General features: G+C 42.5%; 1 protein-coding gene and 1 long non-coding RNA gene across 2 annotated transcripts in view; one reads left to right on the forward strand and one right to left on the reverse strand.

Moving 5' to 3' along the window:
• LOC135973152 (uncharacterized) overlaps positions 1-13,823 on the forward strand; it is a 29,413-nt gene extending 15,590 nt beyond the window's left edge. The window contains exons 2-3 of the long non-coding RNA XR_010589854.1: positions 6,133-6,256; positions 13,682-13,823. This is a non-coding gene — a long non-coding RNA (uncharacterized LOC135973152). The remainder of the gene's footprint in view (positions 1-6,132; positions 6,257-13,681) is intronic.
• Positions 13,824-15,270: 1,447 nt separating this feature from the next.
• LOC101949372 (small nuclear ribonucleoprotein F-like) lies at positions 15,271-23,648 on the reverse strand. Its single transcript, XM_042851495.2, has 3 exons — positions 23,595-23,648; positions 22,986-23,078; positions 15,271-15,552 (listed from the first exon to the last, which is right to left on the reverse strand). The coding sequence occupies exons 1-3, from the start codon at positions 23,646-23,648 to the stop codon at positions 15,271-15,273; spliced, it is 429 nt and encodes a 142-aa protein (XP_042707429.2).
• Between the last annotated feature and the right edge of the window lie 270 nt (positions 23,649-23,918).

The following is a 23,918-nucleotide window of genomic DNA, read 5'->3' on the forward strand; positions in this document are numbered from 1 at the left end:
ATGTGTTCATGGAGAGTGAAATCTTGGTTTCTGACCCATAGCAGGTGGGCGACATTGAGGATGATCTGTGGGTAGTGTCTGTGGGCCATATTGGCAATGTGTGTGATGGAGGGTGGGTGGGAGTATGCGAGTTCCTTGTCTATATAAGTTGGATAGTGATAGGCGGGGGGCAGAGATAAGTTTGAACTGTGTGTATATTTGTGTATTTACAGATCTTCCTTTCACTATATATCTCTATATTTATTGTTAAAACCCCAAACACGTAACATTGCTTGTACTTGCTATACAGTCCATCTTTAATGTTAAGTAGCAATCTTAATTTAAAGCAAATAGTATTTGTGGTGTTTATAGTGGTTATATACAATGGCTACTATTTACTAGTTTTGAAGGATTTTTAACAAATATATTAATAAACAAGGGACATGAATGAAGTGATTAACTTTCAAAGGATTTCACTCAGTGATATGTACATATTGTTCAGGTTCTACAAACAGATTCTCAAAGAGGTTTTACCAGTTTAACTACCAACTTATAGAATGTAAAGAAAAAGCAGTTGGTTTGTACCTGGAAGTATGAGAAATATTGCTCCTGGAATAATTACCGGTACTACTTATTCCTTATCACATCAGAACTAAGATATGCTTCAGTACTCTCTCTTTGCAAGTGTTTGCGTGTGTGTGTAAAAACAAGGTCAGTTAAGGTCCAGTCTTTCACAGCTTTCCACACCATGGATTTCCAAGTGTGTGCAAGGCTTGCAAGACTGGAGCTCCTGGTTTTTAATATGCACAATATGTTACCTGAGAAATAAAGACTAGTTGTAGAACAATCATTGGCACTTTCTATTTCATAGTGTCCAGGACTGTCTTACAGAAGCAAACATATCAGGAATGACACTTGCTCTGTGTCTCACTCACCTTAATGGAATTCTATCTTTCATCTCTTGAGCAACATGTCCTTTTAATAATATGTTTCATAATACATGCACGCAAGTGCAGTTTGCTGTTCACTTAAAACGGTACAACCTAGCGCATGCTCTTATGAAGTCTTAGATGACAAGGTATACACTTTTTTTTTTTAAATAGGTGTCTGGGTTTGGGGGCTCTGAAGAAAATATGCACATTCTATATCATAGGCAACATAATGTCTAGGACTTAATGCAGTGTTTGATTAGTCTCTCTGAGTGCTCTAAATCCTGAAATGTGAAAAAAGTTAAAGAAAAAAGAGAGACCCTAAAATAGTGAAGCACTCATCTGGGATGTAGGAGTCCCAGGTTCAAGTTCCTGCTCTGCCTGATTCAGGCTACTTGCTATTCTGGGTTTTCTCTCTCACACACACTCTCTCTCACACCGGTTTATAGCAGAAATTCTATCCTGGGCCTGAGAAACATTCCTGATTACATTTTCATAGATACTGATAGGTTTGTGCAAAAAAGTTTCAATGTTTTTCCCACTAAAATTTTGTTTTGTTGAAAAACTCCCAACTACCTCTAATAAAAACATGTTTAAGCTTCTCAGAATCAGGCAACAACAAACAAGACTAAAGTTTGTCAGCAGTTTTCAAATGGTAATATAGTAGCTCTTAATAACTTTTTGGATGTGCACATATCTGTCTTCACATGGCTTAGAGACACATGTACAGTAGCCATGATCTGCAAGCTTCATAAGGCCTTGGGCTATTGCTTCTAGCTAAGGTTTTATGCATATGTTTTGCCTTTTGATTATTTTTGCCTGTCACAATGTAATACTGCAGTAATTTTTTAAGCCTTCAGTGGATTGAAAAAAATCTCTTGTTAACAAGACAATCAAGATATACTGAAAGAGTCCTGAAGACACTAGAGGCAGAGATATAAACAAGGAACTTGCACTCAGTTTTACAGACTTTGAAGAACAGTAGGATGGTAGTAAAAAGAACTATTTATGAAACACATAAATATAACTCATTAGGGTGAAGAAATGGGGGAGAAGTAACTCACCTGGTCATGCATATAGTCAGAAAGGCTTTGGAAATGCATGCGTTGCACAACCTCACCTGCTGTGTTTAGGCTTTAAACAGTTATGAGGAGCCAAGGCATATTTTTCCAGCAGTTTTAAAAACATTTCTTTCACATAGGAATGTTTATCACTCCCACCCACAAGAAGCATGACATTTTTCAACCAAACTGTAGTATTGTATCTAAAATGGGCAACACTGATTTGTATAAAGAACATGTTCTTTTGATATACCAAATCATCTTCATATTGTACAAAATCCATCTCTACCTATAGGACTTCATGCTTGTAAGTGATGGCAGAGAACTATTTACTCTAGAACCACAGGTCTCTGCTACATGAACTAAAGAAGCTTTTCCTTTAAGCTGTAAATACTCTGGGGTCTATGACACACAGTTGAACATTGCTGGTTCCTTCCAATAGATAAGCATAGATACAAATACACACTTATAATATTATGTGTGTTTCACAAATTGACACTTATTCCTCTCTTGCTAATAAAAATAAATAGTATGGTATCTTTTAGCTGTTTTGCTTTTGTTTAATGTATTAACAAAGGCAGTTAACATTTTAACACCACAGATCCATATTCATCTCTATGCTGCACATATCAATAGCCTATGAAAACTTTCTAAATACATAGCTATAGCTGTCAGTAAACACATTTTTAGCTATGTAGAAGAGAGAGATTTGGCTGGAAAAAAAAATCACATCTTTTCCTGACAAATTCAACGTGTCCATCCCCATGGACATGTTTGAGGTTGGGAAGAGACCCTAGTTGTACACAAATATTACCTTTCTGATTAATGCAAGTGAGGGAAACACATTTATTTTCATCTCCCTCTAAAGAAATATAAATTATCAGAATTATTTATTGATACAGATAGATTTCTTCAGAGTTCACTTCACTAGGCATCACAAAGGTTTTCCAAACATCACACAGGCTTGTTGTTGGGAATAATAAATAGGGCACACAGGCCTTCAATATATTTGATAGGCTTCAGTTGAGACATATCACATCAAATTCTAATATAGACTATCAGCCTGATCTAGAGCATTCCATACTCAGTTACACCAGTGTAACTCCTCTACACTGGTGTAACTGGATGGAGAATCTGGCCCTAGAAATGCAGGTGTAAGTAGTCAGAACTGGACTTTGAAGCTGACTTTCCCAGACTAAGACACTTGCTTTATTCCTTCTAGTGGAGTCATCTTACTGTTCCTAAAATGCCTCATGTTTTAAAACAGGAAAGTACACTACCTCTGCCACCAGAAGAATTAGAAATGGTGTGTATTTTTCTTGAAAAAAGAAAGACATGACTATGCAGAATACTATGAAATCTGCAAGTTTCTGTTACACTTGCATATGATTGGAGAGCCAGTATATCACTGGTCAACCGAAACAATCACTAACTGAACCACTGAAATTCTCACTACTGCTTCTCCTCTTCTGTCTTCATTCTGGATTGCATAACACTCCCTCTTTATAGTATTAGGGCAATTAGCAAAACACTTGGCTGTCTTGTGATTGGGCAAGAGTGCCAACTTCTGTTTGATCAAGGTCTTCTGCTTCTCTGTTTATAATTGAATGGATTGGAAAATCTGAGTCTGATGTCTTTTGAAGGGTTTTTCTTCACTGCAGAATTAATTCTGACTTGTACTCAGGTATTGCTCCAACCTGACTCTCTCTCTCTCTCTCTCTCTCACACACACACACCTCTCCTTTAAAAACTTTACACCCAACCAGCTCTCCCACTCTGGAGTACAGGCTAAAGACCAAGAGTTGTTTGCACTTCGGCTGGTAACCTGCTGACTTTGCAATGTCAACATTGTCTAAACCACTTTAGTGCTGATGGTTCTCCAGTGACTTTCCACAATTCCCCTTCTGTGCCCAGAAGGCCACACAGTTCTCCCACAGTTCATTAGGAAAGAACCACAGAGCAGCTCAGCTTCCTGCAGGACTAAGAACAGTGGTATGTGCCCCCAGAAGACCTAATGTCTCACAGGAGCGCAGAGCCAGAGTGGACGCAGTTGAGTGGTTACTCAAATATGGCCTTGCAGTACAGCTACTCAGGCTAGGCTTACCCAGGAGTTCAGACCCAGATGCCCATCACCCAAGTTAACTCAGCAGTGAAAACAGATCCCAATTTGCAAAGCCTCCTGGACTAGCCTTCAGGGAACTGATAAATTAATTCCAGTTGACCTTAGTTCATTCTATTGTACAACATGAACACCACCAACAAAAGTGGCCAAAGTACCAGTAAGCCTTTTTGTTAAGTTCATTGTCAAACCCACTGGTTATGTAGCATTGATTGTCAATCTTGATAATGCTCCTCATTAAAGCTTGTTTGATAAGGGCCAGGTAACAATTCTTGCAGCCTTTCTATGCCAATCAATCTAATACATGCACATCCACCTGTGCAGACATTCAAAGAGACTTGTGTAGTGTACCAATTACCTTTGAAATGCAGTTTTATTATACTTAATATGAAATCTTATGGAGTTATAAATGTTGTATGTGATGTTTGCTCATAGTACCTTCTAAATGGGTCATTATTTTATGAATGACTTAGGTCCATGGCTAGGAGAACTTTGCATTTTTCTGAAGCCCACAAAGTTCTAAGAACCTGAGTTTCTAGAGACACCCGAGAAATAGGCTACCCGATCATGGAGCTTCTGTAGGCTGGCCACATCAAGAGGCAATGGGCTCTTTACAATCCGCAACTCCATGCTCTGACAATAGGGCCCAGTGTGAAGGTCTTTTCTGGGCCAGTGGTATAATGTGGAAGTCGCCAGCCCTCTCTTCTCAACACTTCAGGGCAGAGTCAAAGCCACATAATTCAGGGCACCACAAGATTTTGGAATAGGGAAGTGACCTGACCTCCTTCTATTCCAGGGATAGCAAGCTGCCTTTGTTTTGTGTCAAGAAATGGTGACAAAATATTATGATACCATAACAAAAAGCTCTGCCCAAACCGAACTCTCCTGTGGTTGGTTTGGGCAGGCTCAGATTTCTGCTTTAATTGTTCGCTCAGCCGTAGTCTATGCCAAATCAACAGACAGTCTGTTTAGATATGTGAACTTTAGCTTTGACTGGAACTTGGCCTTCCATTGCCTACAGATGGCTTAGACAAATTCTCCTGGGCTGACTGCTTTCACTAGAACCAACCAACCGTGCCCCCACCCCCACCCCCTTCTGAGCTTTGTGCACTGTAACATTACAATGCCTTCAGGCAGGAGTAGGCCATTTGTTTATGTATAAACAGGTGACACACTCCACCTGTATGAGAGTTTGTTTTTACATCACTGGCAGATAACAGGGTTGTAAATTTTATTGCTAAATATTACAAAAACAGGTACATCATGTTTTTTCTATTTAGGGCCTGATTCTGACCTCACTTATACCAGTTTTACATTAATGTGACAGACTTATCCCTGATTTATCAGAGAAGCACAAAACCAGTAACAGGCCCTTAAAGGTTATTTTTCTAAATACCATTATTTTTTTCTTGTTTTGAAAATGCAGTTTTACAAACAGAACTTCAAACAAAAGTGTCTATCATTCTCCCAAGAGTAATATATCATAGGACAAAACACAAAGGGTTAAATTCATGCGTGGTGCTACTCCATTTGCTTCTGTGCTGTTCTACCAGGAATTAAGTTGGCCCAATGTATTTGTTTTGTTATAAATTCATACCGTATAGTGAACTAGCCTATGTCATAAGGGCTCTACATGATGGTACAAAGTAAAGCTGGTGAGAACATTTTCAGCAAAATGTATTTTTGGTGAAACAGGCTGTTTCATCAAGAGGTATCAGTTCTGATGCAGTTTTCAATGAGAAATTTTCTGAATTCCAAGGCTCTCCCTTCTGACTACAGAGAGAAACAGACTAATAGAAAATTTGACCTTTTGTTTCTATAACCAAACATTTCTGTTTAATAAAAATGACCAAAAGGTTCTGGTTCTTCTAAAGTTTATAGGTTGTTACAAAATGGAATTGTCCTCCTGCAGCCAGTTCTACGCAAACATCCCTGTTTGCATTTCTGTATAATACACATTTTGTTTCTTTTTTGTGAACAATTTCTTTATTGAGGCTACCATTATTAGTGTGGCATCTTCTCTACATCCCCATTTTCTCTTCAGGATCATCTGTTGCCACCTGAATGACCCATCTGGTCTTGATTGTTGCTTTGCTTTCTCCATGCAAACTGCTCAGCTGCTATGTAACAGAGCTCTGGAGCTGCGTTCGTTCTGTTGGATCAGTCTGGTATGTTAAACAGCTTTTTGGGATGTTATTTCAATACCGTCATATTTAAGTTTGAAGGTAGAATTAGTAGCCACAAGATTTTGCTGAGTAATTGTTCTTGCCAGTCTTGCACCAACCCATTTTAGTGCTTATGTTTGTTTTTTTGAGTTCTTATGAACTGAAATATTATGCACCATAGGACTTCTAATGTCTGAGCATCTTACTTGCAAACAATATCTGAGACTAGATTTTTTTTTTCAGAACTACCTACTTTCATAGAAAAAAGTACTTCCATGTTTTCAAATACATTAATTTATAGCTTCAGAAACTTTGGAAAGGACTTGAAGGTGATTACCTTTGCGGTCTCATTGCAGAAAGGCTGCAGGTGGGACAATAAATGGGAGACTCAAGCTGATGAGATTTATATGCAGTTTAATTCAAAACTAAAACCAGCACAGCAATCCCAATCATCATTGCACTGCTGGTATACTATACTAAAATCATGTTCTCGGGTGCTTTTCATAATTTGTTTTCAATTTAATTTCAAGGGATAATCTTAGAAAAGCAGCCTCCAAACTTGCACCTGAAATCAGAGGGGGGCAAGTTTTTGCTCTGACATTTATATTTCTGCACATAGACAAAATGGCATCTGTGCACACACAAAATTTAGGAGAAAAAATTCCATATATAAGATTGCAGACAGAAGATCAGAGATTGACTTGAATACTCTGATAACTTGAACTAAAATGTCTTCTAGACATAAGACGGAAGACAAGGAACTGTAACAGGAATGTTAACTTTTTTTAATAGTAAAAGAATGATTATTTTTGTTTATTAGTAAACAGATGAAAAATTACTTTGAAGAAAAGTAAGCTCTTGTAGAAAATAGGTGTACAGGTTTATAAAGGAATCTTTATTGTGAAGATTTTGCATAACTAAGAAAGGAAATTTTGATTTTTAATTGCATCACTGTAATTTTCCACATTTTAAGATCATTAATATATGCTTCTATTGGCATAAGTAGTCACTTTCTCCTGTGGGTCTTACTTACATTCATTAGTGTTCTAGGTTTCAGTGATGCTGTTTACATATGATACAGTTTTATGTATGAGACAGTAAAAAAGAGCATTTTCATCTCAATGTAAATCTTAAAGCCTAATGAAAAAAGCTATCTGTCATTTGAACAATATTGAGCAAAAAGAAAACTGCAACATAATATATTCACAGTATGCACCATTCACTATCTACCTATGAAAACATGCCAACAGAACAGGAAATAGGAATAGGAAAACTGAATCTGACAGTGCGTGAGGCCAATATGTTAATATCACCTGCCCTAATAACTGATGTCACTTACAGATTCGCATCACAGACATAGAGGGACTTTCCTAACACTGTTTAGGTACATCCATTCTTTTCAGTCCCTGTTTTTACAATTATGCAAAACAAATTGATTCAGAGTCTATATTTTCTCTAAAGTGCTCTAGACTTTGAAACTATGGGTAGCAGTAATTAGAATAATGAGAAGAAATAGCCTAGCTGCCAGGATGCTGTACATCCCTTATCAAAGTCCACAGGATTTGCAGACTGCTCAGCATCTCTGAGAATCTGGCCCATTATGGTCATAGGTGTTTGTATCCATGAGTTGAACTGGAGGGAGGGGTTGGGGGGAAACCACCTCAGTAAGATGGACTCATAGCAGCTTAAAAACCCTCATTGCAATCCTTGAAACTCATTCATCATAACTAAGAGTCCAATCCTGTAAAACTTTAAAAAACTAGCCACATTCCCTGGAATGAGAATATTCCCACTAACAAGGACTATTCGTGTAGTAAATGTTTACAGGTTTGTATGCTAAGGGTGGATGCTGGTTCCTGGGAAGTGGAGAGTAGAAATGAGACCATAGCAATGGAAATGATTACATGTTGTAAGATGAAACCAGGTCTGCCCAGTTGAAGGTGTAGAAGAGTATGAATCTTTCCTTGTATGTATTACTATTTCCTCTGGTTGAGAGATGTGAATTTTATTAGCCTAGGTGGGACTGCATTATGTTGTGATTCTAAACCGAGTGCCCAGTAACTCACTGAACAAACTCCCTCTTCTGTTGTCCCCTCTCTCGCTGTCAGCTGTTTTCATTAAGAAACTGGTCTTGCACAGGCCCAATATACTTACCCAAGAAGAGTGTTTCAAATGTGTGTGTCTTTGTGCTGAATATAGTTCTGCTTTTTTTATCAAGTGATATTTCAAAGGAAACTGCAACCTATTCAAAAAGCCATGAGTGTAGGAGTGTAAGAACTCTATTTTCTTTATGTGAGAGTAAAAGGATGGGGCCCATAGAGGTGGGGACCACAATAGAGTGTCTCAGCAGAGTGTCGTCCCATGACCAGAAGTGGGCATAGAAATCCTGAGTTCTATTCAGGGCTCTGCCATTGACTTGCTTTGTGGGTGTCTCTCAGTATATCAGCCTGTTAAAGGTTTATGAAACATCCCCATTGCGGGGTGTTAGACCTGAGCAATTGATAAATTTAAATTATTTTGAATTTCCAGGAGAATGGAATTATGTGAGTGCGCAGATACCATGTTAAACAGAACTTACAGTAATAATGGGCTGTTTCTTTTAACATTTTTGAATTCAAGAGAGCCCCTCAGAGTGTCAGATCATGACACAAATCCAATCCCTCTATACTTTTGCCTTTTCCAGAAGGAAGAGTTGTCACAAAGACTAATTACTCATCTTACATGTCAAATGCAAACATCTCAGCTATACATTTTTTTATACTTGACCTAATATACATTTTGAATGGAGCCAAAGTTTTGATCAGTTTGATTAGATTCTTCATGCATAAAACAGGAATGAAATTTTAGTTTTAGAAAATAAATCTTGGAGGAGGTCTCAGATGCACTCTAAGCAGTAAAGTCATACTAAACCACTGATGTTCCTAGCACAAACTATACAGCCTACTCTTTACCTTCTGGTATTAAAAATCATCAAACCCAGAAATCTCCTCTTTTGAATCATATTTAGATGATGATTCTGTGACATTTAGAAAAAGGGTTTTGGTTTTCTGGCCAAACACATTGCAGAACATAATTGCCACAATAGGAAGTGTCTTAGACAGACTTTCTGTCCCGATGATCTGTCTATTAGCTCTAGCTCAATACTGTTAATGAAATAATATATTAAGTGAATAATGCCATTACTAAATAACATTCATACATTATTCTACAAGCTTTCACTCACTAGAAATCTTACTATATTTAGTATCCCTTTGTTCAGTTAGATTATCAGCATCCATGGTTACATTCAGGTCATACGCTGCTTCAGTACAGAACTAAAACCCCCTCCTCTCTGATCACACACCCCTTAATTATCACCTACCACCCCACACTGAAACCCATGCAGGGTATCAAAAAAAACCAAACAACTAAAACCCATATCTGATGCGGACCCCATCCTGAAATAAATTTTTCCTGAACCCCTTTTCTAGCCTTCAACCCCCCACCCAATTTCATCAAGCTCGTCATCAGAAGTAAGCTCCCCATAGACCAGAACACACCCTTCAAAGTGGCACTAGACCCTGCCAGAACAACAGATGCAAATCCTGCAAACATAACTCCACTCCTACAATGGTCAGCACCTCCCCCTCCCCCCACAACACACCTTTCAAGATAGATGGGTCCTGCACATGCCTATCGCAATATGTGATGTACCTCGTCCAGTGCACTAAATGCCCAACAGGACCTGTGTGGGTGAAACCAGACAATCACTACTCTCTCGAATGAACTCACATAGGAAAATGATAAAAGACAAGAAACCACATCACCTGTGGGTGAACACTTTACATTCTGTATGCGATCTATCAGTCCCCATCCTCAAAGGAAACCTGCACAACATCTTCGAAAGTTGAGCCTGGGAGCTAGGGTGACCAGACGTCCCGATTTTATCGGGACTGTCCCGATATTTCCTTGTTTGTCCCGCGTCCAGACCAACGTGCGGTCGGGACACTGGACAAACAAGGAAATGCGCCGGAGCCTGGAGCCCGGAAGTGCTCGCACCCCCCGCCCGCCCCGACTCCACTCCCTCCTCCCCCGATTGGCTCCCTCCCCGAATCCCCGCCTCTTCCCCGGGCTTACCATTCCTCCTTCCTCCACAAGCATTGGAGGGAGGCCCCGGAGACGCAGGGGAAGCGCGGGGCCGGGGTGAGTGAGAGTCCGGCCTGGCCCCGAGCAGGCAGGACTCAGTTGGGTGGTAGGGAGAGGAGGGGGGCGCCCCGCGGGGCCAGGTTGCGGCTGTTGTTCTCAGCCCCGGGCAGCGGGACTCGGGAGCAGCCGCTGCTGCAGCTCCCACTGCCGCGGGGGAGGAAGCGGCCATGGCGCTCGGCAGCTGCGGCTCTGGCGTCCCCGAACCCCCCGAGCCGGGGCCTGCTGCAGGGACCCAGCAGCGCGCATGCTGGGCCCAGCCCCTGGCCAGTCGCGTCTGGGCTGCTGCCCAGCTGGTGCAATCCTGCGGCGGCCCCGGGGCGGAGGCATCAGCAGCCCAGCCCCGTTCGTTCCCCTGCGGGACCCGAGCGGGACGGGGGAGCTGGGGCCTGCTGCCCCCACTCCGGGGCCGCCGCGGGATTGCACCAGCTGGGGCAGCAGCCCAGACGCGACTGGCCAGGGGCTGGGCGCAGCGTGCGCACTGCTGGGTCCCCGCAGCAGGCCCAGGTTCGGGGGCACTGCAGCCGCCGAGCGCCATGGCCGCTTCCTCCCCCCGCGGCAGTGGGAGCTGCAGCAGCGGCTGCTCCCGAGTCCCGCTGCCCGGGGGTGAGAACAGCCGCCGCCTGGCACCGCAGGCCGCCCCCCTCCTCTCCCTACCACCCAACTGAGTCCTGCCTGCTCGGGGCCAGGCCGGACTCTTACGCACCCCGGCCCTGTGCTTCCCCTGAGTCTCCCGGGCCTCCCTCCAGCGCTTGCGGAGGAAGGGTTGTTTTTTTTTTTTTTTGGCCCCCCCCACGTCACCCTCCCCCCGCGTCCCGATATTTGACTTGGGTGATCTGGTCACCCTACTGGGAGCTGAAATTCATAACTTTGCTAGACACTGAAAATCATGGATGGATTAGAGACACTGGATTTATGGCTTATTACAACAGTCTATAACCCACTAACATCCCCCCACACACACACACACCCAGCTGCTTGCCTCCCCCTTCCTTTTTTATTGTTAGACTTTGTGATTGCACATTATAGGAAATCTGTGGGCCTCTCCTCCCTATTTCCTTGTAATGGAAAAGTTTTGACACCAAATACGTACATAAGAACATAAGAATATTACATAAGGGGAAGCATAGGAAAAAGCACAGAGATGAGCATGGGAAAAGAATAGGAAGGGGGTACTGGGATGGGTGGCAGAAGGAGGGGATTAGAATGGGGACTAAGCAGGGAGGGATGCAGGAGTTTGAAGGCAAAGATGTAATGCTCACTTGATGAGGAAAGTCGAGTTTTTCAGCCTTTTAGTCTATAAAGCAGAAGTTAACAGAGCTCAGACCATGGGTCAAATGTGGTTTATGGAGTTATACAAAATCACCCCAGCTGTTCTTATTCTTAATATGGAGAGGTGACCTGCTGAATAATGCCGCATGCAATGATCCACCTTGAGCCCTTTCTTAGCAATGCCATTAAAATGTAAAAACAGAAGAAGGGGTGTTTTCCCCAGATTTATTTTCTCCTTACTTCATTAACCACTATTACATAGGCAGAGATTCATAGGCCCATGACAGACTGACCACAGTGCACAATCACTCCCTCTTACATTTGCTGATTAAGTGATTTGGCAAAAGAGTCAGAACGTGAATTCTTTTTAAAGATGTTTCCGAGACTAAGTGTCTTCCAACTCAATTCACTCACAGTGGTCCTGAGTGAAGATCTACCAAGTTACACTATAATGGCAATGTTCCAATTATAAGAAGTGTTCATCTGTACAGCTAGAGACACCAGTCTCACTTCTATTGTTACATAATCCATTAGCATAGATTTTTGTCTAAAGTCGCATCCTACTTTGGTGCCAACACGTTTGTTTTAAATCTCAGAAACACGTTGGTTGGATTTTTAAATGCTTAGTGGGAAATAATTGAAAATTAGCATTATTTACAGTGTCCCACTAAAAGACAATGAGTCTTGACCCAAGTTGTATACCATATAATGACCTAAGAGGCAAACTTTTTAATTGATCTAATTGTGCAATTTTTTGCTCCATCCTGTAAGAGATCTCTACCAAGAGAGACTATGTCTACACTAGCATTTTTGTGGGTATAACACCCCCTCGAGTGACATAAGTTACATCAACAAAAGTGGCAGTGTAGACAGTGCTATGTCAGAGGGAGATACTCTCCTGCCGCCATAGCTACTGTTGCTTAGGTTGACCAGATGTCCCGATTTTATAGGGACAGTCCCACTATTTGGGGCTTTTTTTTTTAATATGGGCTCCTATTACCCCCCCCCACCACCACCACCTCAGTCCTGATTTTTCACACTTGCTGTCTGATCACCCTACTGCCGTTTATTGGGGGAAGTTTAATTATGCTCCCATTGGCACAGCATGGCTACACGGGAGATCTTATAGAGGCGCAGCTACCTTGGTACAGCTGTGCCACTGTAAACTCTTTAGTGTAGACATGGCCAAAACTTAAAATCACAAGAACGTTCTGCTGCTTTGAAGGTTAACACCATGTAGGGAAAGTCTAATTGTACATTGATTTGATTTTTAATTTTGATTGTTCAGTTATAGCAGAGCATATAAAAGAAGTCTGGATTTTTTTTCTTGGTATCACACCATGATCCAATGTTTCCATATTGATAACCATGGAGAATTTGGATGGGACTAAAGTATGCAAGGTTGTGACCTCATTTATTTTTAACTAATTGAACATGTGAGAATTTGGACAATATACGATCCTATTAATCTGTATTTTGAACAACTTCTGTCATAAGAATCAGCACTGACCTACTCTGTGACTTTAGGCATGTCACTATCACTATGCCTCAATCTTCACATCAGTGAAATGCATAATTCATAAGGGAGGGGGCTTGGCAGGGAATCTTAAAGTAAGCTATGTAAAGTGCTTTCGTATCCTTGCATGTAAAGTACAATATATCAGACTGCATTTATAACATACCAAAAATCATTTGCTGTTCTCCATAATCAATGCACAAGAATCCTCTTAAAATGTAAGAACAAAGCACGTAGCAGAAAACGAAACAACACTGAACTTTGCAAGAATGGTTCCAGGTAGTTAAGCCGTTGCGAATGTGGAACCCTAATTGCTCTCATCCTGGGTTTGCCAGTCAAGTGAACTCCTATTGATTGATTGATATTTTTTTTTTTATTTATTTTTTTTTTAAAAGCTGAATTGTCAAGCATGATTTCTCAAAATCATCCACCTTTTCTTTCCTCTCTTGGTATTAGAGTCTGAAAGATAGAATTGGAGGGGAGAAGAAGTTAACAACCTTGATGATGTTCAAGAACAGCCTATTTGGACAGGAGTCCATACAAAAAGCTTCTAAGAACTCATTGGGCTGGGGAGAGTGCGCTCAGCAATGGTGCCAAGTTGGAGGGAACCTCCTTTACTGCTTGAGTTTGCCACTTGTCGGGCAGTTATTTGAATTTGTTTACCCCATTTTTCAAACTAATTCTTTCTGCTTCTACAAGTTTATGGGATGCGTGGTTGAGATATTGCCATCTCTTTTCTGCTGGTCAGGATGGTGCATATAAGCTCCTTAGACTTGTTACCTTGTGGTCTTAAATAGAGATTTAAAAGGGATGTTTATAAGTACCATGTCCAGCAACTGCCTGGCTAAGGTGGGAGATGGGTTCATGGGATAAGAAACACAGGCCACTCTGTGTGAGTTGTTGCACGAGGCTTTGTTCCTAATGGCAAGTATCTCTTTGGGGGTTTGGGGGTGCTCTGGACAGTGTTCCAACAGGAAATCCTCACCCTGAGTCAGAGAGTACATTGTAGCATTAAGGAGAACCTTAAAAGTAAAGAGAGTGACTTCTAGGGGAAAATAAATATTTGCAAGGTTACTTGTACATTGTATCCCAGACAGAAATAGTGAGGGCTGAAAGATATCTTACTTCATTGCTTGTTGTAGTAAGCTGCTTTACAATAAAATAGCCACTGAGAGCTAGGACTTGTCCTGGGTATGTTCTTGGGAGTTAGCAGCTCCACATAATGATTGCTCAGAAACTGGTGCCTTTTATACCTAAGCATGTGTTGTGACCTTTGACCCTAGGCATGTGGTGATCTGGGAAAAGTAGTCCTAATACCTGGGTCACTATTTTGCTGTAGGCATCTTTCCTTGTGAGGGAGTAATTATTAAAGAATGTGAATGTTTTCTCTTAAAATATGGTGATAAATTATCTAGTTAGTTGCATCACATGTGAATCAACCATTGTGGAGTTGTTAAATGAAGAGAAAGATTAGAATTGGTTTCCGTGGGTACTATATATGAACAGCCAGTTACATGGTTACCAGGAAGAGTGTCTTGTTCAATCAGAAAAGGATAAAAGCAGAGCACAGTAGTTTTGCCTAAGCAGGATTTACTGAAACCTGGTATATTAATAGCTGTCATCTTGGAAACCATATTATGGTCAGCTGTGTTTTAGAAGCAACAAAAATAGCTGGATTTTGCAATGTTTTCTTCCAAAGTCACTTAGAGGGTACTACAGAGTTTCCTTACAGAGAGGCCAGGTGCTGCTGGGTTTCTCTTTGACTTTTTGGTTGTATGTGTCACAAATGCAGGTAGAAAGGGCTGAGCTAATAGCATCCCCATTTAAAGTGACTGAATCAGTATCACACCCTGGAAAGGGGAAAAAAGCTGTAGTTTTATTTACAAAATACATAGAGGCAGCAATAAATGACTATTAAGTATGATGTTAACTGCTAATACATCCTGCTACAGCTGTTGATTTTGTGTGTGTGTGTGTGTGTGTGTGTGTGTGTGTGTGTGTGTGAAAAACTGATCTTTATTTTCCAGAAATATGTGGAATAACAAACTTATTCTCTCATTTCTCCATCTTCTTCTTCTACTCCTCTAGTGTACAGGAAGTTGTTACATCTTATCAAAACTTCACCAAGGTGTCCTGACAATGCACCATCTATGTATTCTTCTGTGTTTGCAAGCTGCATGTTCATGTAGCCATCGACAGACACCAGGTAGCCCTTGTACTCCATCCCCCACTTCAGCTTCACCATCACCGGCTTCCCCGTCAGCCCGTTCAGGAAGGGCTTGGGGTTCAGGGGCAAGCTCTTGCAAGCTGGAATAACATCCTGCTCTTCCTACATGAGAGGGTGAAACCGCATGCCCTTGTGTAGCTTGGATATACAAGGGGCTGGAGGAAGCACTGTAACTGACTTGTGCCAAAAGAGAGTAAAGCATAGTGGTGTGATCCTGTTGCTGGTGAGCCAGGGGTGAAAGTAACTTAAAGGACTTACAGGTATGCCGGAGTCCTGAGCAGGGGCATGGCCTCAACCAGAAGAGGCGGGGCCTTTCATGATTTAAAAGCCCTGGGGCTCCGGCTGTGGCTGGGAGCCCCAAGGCCTTTAAATCACCCCAGAGCTACCAGCTGCAGAGGCGGCTGAGAGCCCCGGGGCTCAGGGGCGAATTAAAGGACCCGGGGCTCTGGCCACTGCAGAGCTCTAGGCCCTTTAAATCACCGCAGGAGCCCTGCCGCCACTACCCCGGGGCGGCAGGGCTCCGGCGGTGATTTAAAGGGCCCGGGGCTCCCTGCAGTTGCAGGAGCACCGGGCTCTTTAAATCCCCACCCGAACCTGGCTGCTGGAGCTCCAGCGGTGATTTAAAGGGCCCGGGGTTCCCCACAGCGGCTGGAGCCCTGGGCCCTTTAAATCACCGCCGAAGAAACTGGTCTAATCTGGCTGTACTGGCTTACTTTCTCCTCTGTGGTGAGCCCCCAGTCACTGCCACTATCAACTCCAAATCTGTATGCTCCAAATCCTCAGTCAAAGAATTTAACCTGCAACTCAAAGAATCAAATCACATTTCCAGGTTTGCTGAGGAAGAGTAATGGTATTTTGTGCATTTGGATAGACTAGTATGCATAAATGTCAAACTGCTTGTGTAAATAGGGCTGGATCCTGCAAGGCTCTAACACTCTTACCTTCATCTAGCTAACCATGTGCTTTATCTTGATCACGTGATTAGACCCACTGAAGTCAATGGAACATCGTGATTGCTTAAAGATAATCACTTTCTTGAGTGCTTCACTGACTGTGGGTGAGACTGCTAGCAAAATGTACCCCCCAATCACATGCAAGGTTTTGTGCACCCAAAATAGATGCAGGTATTTTATAGGGGCAAAACACAGGCCCATTGAAATTTGACCCCCAAGCACAACAAGCAGGAAATGTCATTCCCATGTGAGGTCTGAAGATCCAAACTCCAGCTCTGAGGTTAATAATAAAGTTGCTCAGATATGTACTGGTGGCCTCAGAACAAATCATAAAAAGACATTTAAAAACACATCACTACACTGTGCAATCACAGCAGAGAGAAAAAAGTGGCAGTCAGTATGGAAACTGACCTCTTCTCTCCCTCTCAGGGTTTGCTATCCCGGTCAGGTAGAAGGCACTTTAATTTTAAAATGAACGTTCACACTGCCCAAATTTGATGAACCATCCGGGAAGTAGCTGAATTCACTTAGTGTCACTCATTTGTGGGACCCTGACTCAGACAAAAGGTGGGGAAAAAACATATAACAAACCTAGGAAACTCCAGAGTGGGGCATTTTTGTGGTATTTTTTTGGAGGAGAGAGAAGTTAGAGCTTTGAATTCAATCCCTGATTTTGGTTCAGGCCCACTTGTTTTTGTTGTTTCCACTTGAGTAGTTACTATTTGGGTTAACAGTCCACTGGTACTAAGAGGATCAGCTTCACTTGTCCCACATGGCAACAAGGAAATAATAGCAGGCATTAAAGGATTAATCTGTACACAACCAAGATCTTCTCTTTCCCTCATTCTCCAGAATTTCCCTGAGCTTGGACACTGGATCTCTCGTTGCCTTTGTTCAGATGGCCTGACTTGCACTTTCTGCAGCCTTCATAACTGCCTCATTTTCATATTATCACTTATCATCAAAAGGTTTGCCACAGCTATGACCTTTTTATTTTTTCCCTGTACAGGGTAAGGAATGTTAAATAGACTTTTTGGTTTAAAAAAAAAAAAAAAGTCCAGATCTACTTTAGATTGAAGGTTTCCAACTCTTCAGGGCGGTATTAGTAACTTGCCAGGGGCCAAAAGGCCGTGCTTAATTTGCATCTTTATTTGCATAAATACCATCATCCAAAAATGCACACAGTTACGATATTTGCATTCACTCATCTCTTACAGAATAGATAAATAGAAATGACTTATTGCAATAAAGACCTGCAGTTGATCTGTTTTGTCCTTATGTAACTTGTACAGCGAGATGGATTTTAATGCTCTCCAACTGCAACGGTCACATGTTGTTCATCCCCTTTCTGTACAAGCTCCACTGCATCCAGAGTGTACTGGAACCTCTCAGAACCACTAAGGATACACAAAATATAACTGTGATGCAGAGCCTGGTCTTCTTCTTCTATCTCTCACTATGCATCAGGATATAAACTGGGCAAATTAGCTGGGTGTCACATAGGCCAGGGAACAGGAAGTTCTAGCCTGAGGACATAGGCAAATCCCAGTTCTCAAGAACTACAGGATAGTGTACTTCAGTAGTAATACTGCACCTATGCTGTTGCCAGATACCTACCTCCCAACCATATTGTTTTCCTCTCTGGATTTTGCCAGGTAATCTAACTGTAATGTACTGGAGGAAGAGAGGAGGGAGGGAATTGATGGTTGCCAATGTTTTCAAACAGGGATGCCCAAAATGTATGAATCCATCTTTATAGCCCTAGATAAAAGTGACCCGATTATCGGAGGTTCTGAGCATCCCTCAGTCCCACTGAATGAATGGGAGCTGCTTGTATTCAGCACCATCTATTTCTTACAGTGCATTTGGCACCAATCATGCGCCCCCTGAAGCTCATGGCAAATGACTGATTGCAATGGGCCCAGGACTTTAGAGTGGAGGTTTGAACAGCATACCTCTGAGCCACAATGCCCTGTTTCATCTGGCACATAGGAATGTCACAGCTACTTTTGTTCTCAGATAATATGTAAAGATAGTGTGATGGCAGAGTCTACAGCACAATAGCATGAAGCAGATCTTGGGAGGTGCATGGGTGAGGTGTCCCTTGTGCACTCCCACCCCCTCCGCCCTTTATGTACTGTAGTGTTTATGATCGTATCAAAGCTCAGAGAGAACTGGCAGCTGTGATTGGAAAAGGGCCATTTGTTAAGTGTCTCTTTGGCTCCAGTATGGGTCCAGCGCAGCCCTTGTTTCTTTCTAGGAGAAATTTTCATCTTAATATGACAGTATTTTCCTGATGATGGACAGTGTGTGACTAAGTTCCGTGTTAAACAGATTCCGAGCAGCTGGCTGCCAGCCCTTGGAAATAGGGCAGACTGGGATGACGGCACAATGAGTGCAGTGGTTGTTAAGGAGCAGGCTTATCAGTAAAAGTGAATTTAACCTTGAATTCAGTTAACTGGTCAGCCTGGATTGGAGGAAATTTATTTTGTAATTAGTCAGGTGCTAGTGATCAGATTTCAAAAGACATGGCTGTGTGTGTGTGTGTGTGTGTGTGTATGTCCATGATCTCATGTGAGGGGTGAAAGAGCTGTATCTCTCCAGGCTTGTTTACATCCAAGCTGCACCGGTTTCACCACAAGTGTGATTAGTATAGTAGCCCCCATGGATGCTTGTCATAAACCAGAATCCCATTGTGCTAGGTGCTGTACAAACAGACAGCAAGCAGACAACCCCTGTCCTGATGTGTTCACAATCTAAGACCATGGACTGCAGGTGGAGACAGCAAACAGGGAGAGCACAAGGTAACAATGAGGTGATGCTAGTCAGCATGAAAAGCAGTGGGCCCAGAACATTGGCTGCCTTACCATTGGCTAAACTAGCCCCATTTTGTATGCAGACCAGGCTGCAAGCTCTTGGTCAGTGAGTATATGCTGAGAGTAACAGGGAAATGTGGGGTGAGGTGCATCTAGCATGTTGAAGAGAGCACTGGTGTTGGCCTCATGAGACCTGGATTCTATTCCTGGCTCTGCCACTGGCCTGTCAGGTGACCTTAGGCAAGTCACGTTCCCGCTCTGTGCCTCAGTTTCCCCATCTGTAAAATGGGATAACGATATTTCCTTTGTAACGTATGTAGAGATCTACTGATGAAAAACACTATGGAAGAAATAGTGCCTTTATCGCACCTGACTTTGCCAGTGCAGTAGAATAGATGATGCACTGCATGCTGGACATTGGGTTTGGGCTGAGGGCTAGTTGAGGAGAAGTGCAATCTAGATGAGATGCACATGATATCAGTAGTATGGGGAAAAGAACCAGGAAAGGTGGTAAGTACCATATCAGCCCACCTGTCTGTGGGGGCATTTGGCATGGTTAACAGTGGGGTCTACACAGGTCATGGGTACAGTTAAACCTGAGGGTGTTCTGTAGTCCCTGTAGACAAAAATGACACTTTTTGGCATGTGTGTCTGATGGCCTGAGGTTTGCCTAGACCTTTTGCATTTCAAGATTAGATAACTACAACAGAATCTCCACCTGGAGGCTACAACTTGGAAACAAGTGAGGCACTTACCCAGCAAAGCAATTAAGCAATTGCTTAAGCCCCTTTGAAGTCAATGGGATTTAGGAATGTACTTTTAGCTAAGCACATGCTGAAGTGCTGTGCTGAATCAGGGCCCTGGCATAGTATGCATCTGTGCCCGTATTAAACACAGTTTTCCACCAACCAACCATAACACTAGCATTACAAGAGCTGCACTGGATTTCTGAGTGAACTCAGTGCTTGTTTTGACTATTGAATCCCCAAATGGTTTACAAGCTGGTGTCCTGAGAGTCTCTCTCTCTCTCCACATGCCATGCTGGTCACAAGTGAGTTCGGTGCAAAAGCCGGCTAATAATGGGCTGCTGTCAGAGCATTGTCCAGGAAGTCTTGCATTTGGAATTTGCTCTTCCAGAACCCACATCTGTTAAGATGGACCTTGCAGCATGTCCAGATGCTTTTTCCCAGGGACTGGGGGAGGAGGGTATTTGAAGAAAGGAAAGCTTCACAGATAGAACAGTCTGAGTTTTCTCTGTTATTGGGGAATTGGTTATTTGGTGGACGGGACCAGTTTATTGTTAGTTATTATATAGCATCACTGAATGGCTCTACTGCAATCACAGGCTTTGATTCCCGCTCATGTAGACATACTTTTAATCTGGCTAGCTTTGGGACCGGAGCAGTGAAGCTGTGCCAGCAGGCATGGGCTAGCCTTGCTGGTAATTACTGAAGGTTCTGGGTGGGCTTGTCCAGACCATGGTGGAGGCCATACTGCTGCTGCTTCACTGCTTCAGGACTGGAGCTGGCTAGATTAAAGCTAGTTTGGGTACATCTACGCAAACTGCAATCACCCCCTGGGCATGCCGTGTACATATACCCTGAGATGGTCACCTCACATGTTTGTAAGAGAGCTCACAGTATGAGATGGGAGCCAGACACTCATGTGATCTGTGTGACATGTTTCAGAAGTGTAAATCAATACATACAAGATGGCTTTCTGTACATTTGATCAGATGAAACCAATAGAGTTTTATTGAGAATAAAAACTTATTGGATTTTTTTACCAGTATTTTAGAATTTCACAGAAAATGAGATCCATGCAATAGGTCTTTATTTTAAAATCAGCCTATAGAATTCTATAACAAGGATACAAATCTCTATTCACTTTATATAGACTAGTCTTAAAAAAGCCTATGGAAAGGTTTCCATTTTCTGTATTACTCTAGGGAGAGAGTCTCACGTAAGCATACGGGGTCGGATTGGGAGGTAAAGAGCCTGCAGATTGGGCCAGGGGAGAATCTACTCTGTGTGGGAACCAAGGACTGCAGCCTGCCTTGACATAGGCAGAGTCCAAAGTCTGAGCCAGCTATGGTGATTCTCAGTTGTTGAAAGCTGCAGAGCAGCCCATGGAGGGAGGGAACAGCACTAATTAGAACAGCTCTCAGAGCAGCCTAGTTTACTATGGGGGGCTGCTCTGACCCCTGGAGCAGCCCAGAAGTGGGTGGCAGAGAAGTGACTTAAAGCCACCTTGACCCTTCCTTCTCTTCAGCTGTGAGTTCTGGACTGTGCATTTTGATGGTTGACAGCACAGAGATTTCAGCTTTGGATCCCACGACTATACCTACAATTGAAACACTGCCCTTGTGCGGTGTAATACAACCAGCCAAAGGAGTTTAACAGCCAGAATAATGGCCTGAGTCCTGTTAGAAAATGACCACTAACATTTCTGTACTAGCAGGCCCCAACTTGATGGGGAACCTGGGATATTGCTCCACCTTTTTGAACTTTTTTTTTATCATGTTTGCATTCTTAGCACTGCTTCCATAAATCATTTAATGGCTGACCTAGTCATAGGAAAATGTACAGCTAAATCATAAACGAATGCTCCCCCATCTCATTGGAGGAAAACGTAGTAAATTAGCCCAGTTTGCATGCAAGTCTGCATACATATACATCTTGGCATGAATTAGGGAACAATAAGCTGTTTATGTCAGAACACTTGATTCAAAGAACAGCATAAAAAAGCTATTGATACATAAGGTATTATCTTACCAGAGTCTGCACAGTTGGTTAATCAGATGGCTCCCTCATGTGCCTTCAGAGAGTGTGCGACACTTTGCAGCAGAAAACCCAAATCTCTCCAAAGGCTTTGGCGAGAAATGAATGTAACGTTTTGTATCTCTTATTGTTCTGCATTCAGAGTGCCATGGCTAGAGTGGATTACTATATCAGTGGCCATGCACTGTGAGAGGGATGGATCTAGCCATATATTGAAGCTGTGCACCAAGTTAACATGAAGTAATGTCCGGGAGACATTTGTTGAGTCAAAGAAAGGGTTTCCCTTATGGCACAATTACAGTTCCTGAATATCTTTAGCTTATTGCTGTCAGCGTGAAGTTGCCAGAAAGCTTATGTCATTACAGCAAGGAGCAGATTGTTTCTACTGCTGGTGGGTTAGCTACTGTCTTGACATCCCATGAAGAAGAGAAACTGCTGGTCTTGCTGACACTGACAGTCACCAAACCAGATTCTCAAGTGCAAAGAACCATCCCCATAGTATGGCATGCAGTTACAGCAGCTCTGCTGACTATTATAGACTGAAACTACCAGCAACCCCAAATGTGAGCTCTGTTTACTGCTTAAGACAATTCATTGAGGATTTGACCTCAACATCTGAGTATTGGCTGCTCGACCTATATGCAATGTGTTGTAGCCATGTTGGTCCCAGGATATTAGAGAGACAAGGTGGGTGAGGCAATATCTTTTATTGGAACAACTTGTGTTAGTGAGAGAGACAAACTTTCAAGCTAGACAAAGTTTTCTTCAGGTCTGGAAAAGGTACTCCCATTGTCACAGCAAAATGCAAGATGAGTCTTTTGGAAGTTGCCACAGCTCCATTGGAGGAACAGAGATCCCTGTCTGGAGATGGTTCCTGCAAGAAGGCAGGAGAGATTTTTTGGCTGGGAAGAATTGAATGAGATGATCTGATTATGGTTCAGGGCAGTGACCTAACCGTAGATTAAGGAGAGAAAGACTACTCTGACTTTTTCATTGTGTTGCTTGAAAGCATATCGGCCATTTGAGGGATTTGGATGGCTTGACACTGTCTTCATTATCTGCCCTGTGAGTTGTGTGCTCTGTAAAATAAAAAACATAAAACATGAAATTCAGGCAACTTCCCTAGCAGAGGGAACTCTGCCATCCTGCAGTCAGTCAGCTCCCTTCAAAACACCTTTTGGACTCTTCACAAGTGACCTGCAGGTGCGGGAATAGGAATTGAGGACCACTTACCAGCCTTTCAGAGCCTTGGTCAGGTTGGGGAATGGGCATTCATACTGGTCTGTATTTGTTCATATTACGAAACAATTTGTATTTAGAACACGTACCAAGTAGTTTTGTTTATGTAGTTTGTGGAAACTATTTGCCTAGGATTTATAGAGAGTTTTTTATCTCCGAGTATCCCCAAAATATTACTGTGTAAGCTGACAGTGATGATTCTACAAATGGTACTGCAGAGTTTCTTGCACCATCCTCTGAAGCATTTGGCATTAGCCACGGTCAGAGACAGGATACCAGACTGACTGGACCATTGGTCTGATCCTGTCTGGCAATTCCTATATTTCTATGACATTCAAGTAATTCATATTCCTCACCTCATCTGCCATCTCATCAGCCATTAAACAGCACAAAGCAATGCTGCCTGCCATTTTAGAACAGGAAGTTAGGAAGAATATTGTATCCATTTGAATGTGCAGGCTGAATGTAGGTAGCTAGGATGCAGTTCAATGAGCTGGAATTGGGCCAGGATGTTCTGGTTAATAACTCCACTCTAAGTGCCACAGGATTTTTAATTGACCAAGAGCAGGGCCGGCGGGGGGGGGGGGGGGGGATTTGCCCCAGGCCTCCGGGCCCCACAGGGGCCCCCACGAGAATATAGTATTCTATAGTATTGCAACTTTTTTTTATGGAAGGGGCCC

The sequence above is a fragment of the Chrysemys picta genome, chromosome 8 (genome assembly GCF_011386835.1).
Source record: "Chrysemys picta bellii isolate R12L10 chromosome 8, ASM1138683v2, whole genome shotgun sequence".
In the NCBI taxonomy this organism is placed as follows: Eukaryota; Metazoa; Chordata; order Testudines; family Emydidae; genus Chrysemys; species Chrysemys picta.

Bases quoted from the DNA above. Each gene is read 5' to 3' on its own strand.
- LOC101949372 (XM_042851495.2), bottom strand. From the start codon at position 23,648: ATGGCAGGCAGCATTGCTTTGTGCTGTTTAATGGCTGATGAGATGGCA. The intron at 23,079-23,594 runs GTGAGGAATATG...TTTATTTTACAG, and splicing joins CTGATGAGATGGCAGATGAG to AGCACACAACTCACAGGGCA. The intron at 15,553-22,985 runs GTCAGAGTAGTC...CCTCTCATGTAG, and splicing joins TCAAGCAACACAATGAAAAA to GAAGAGCAGGATGTTATTCC.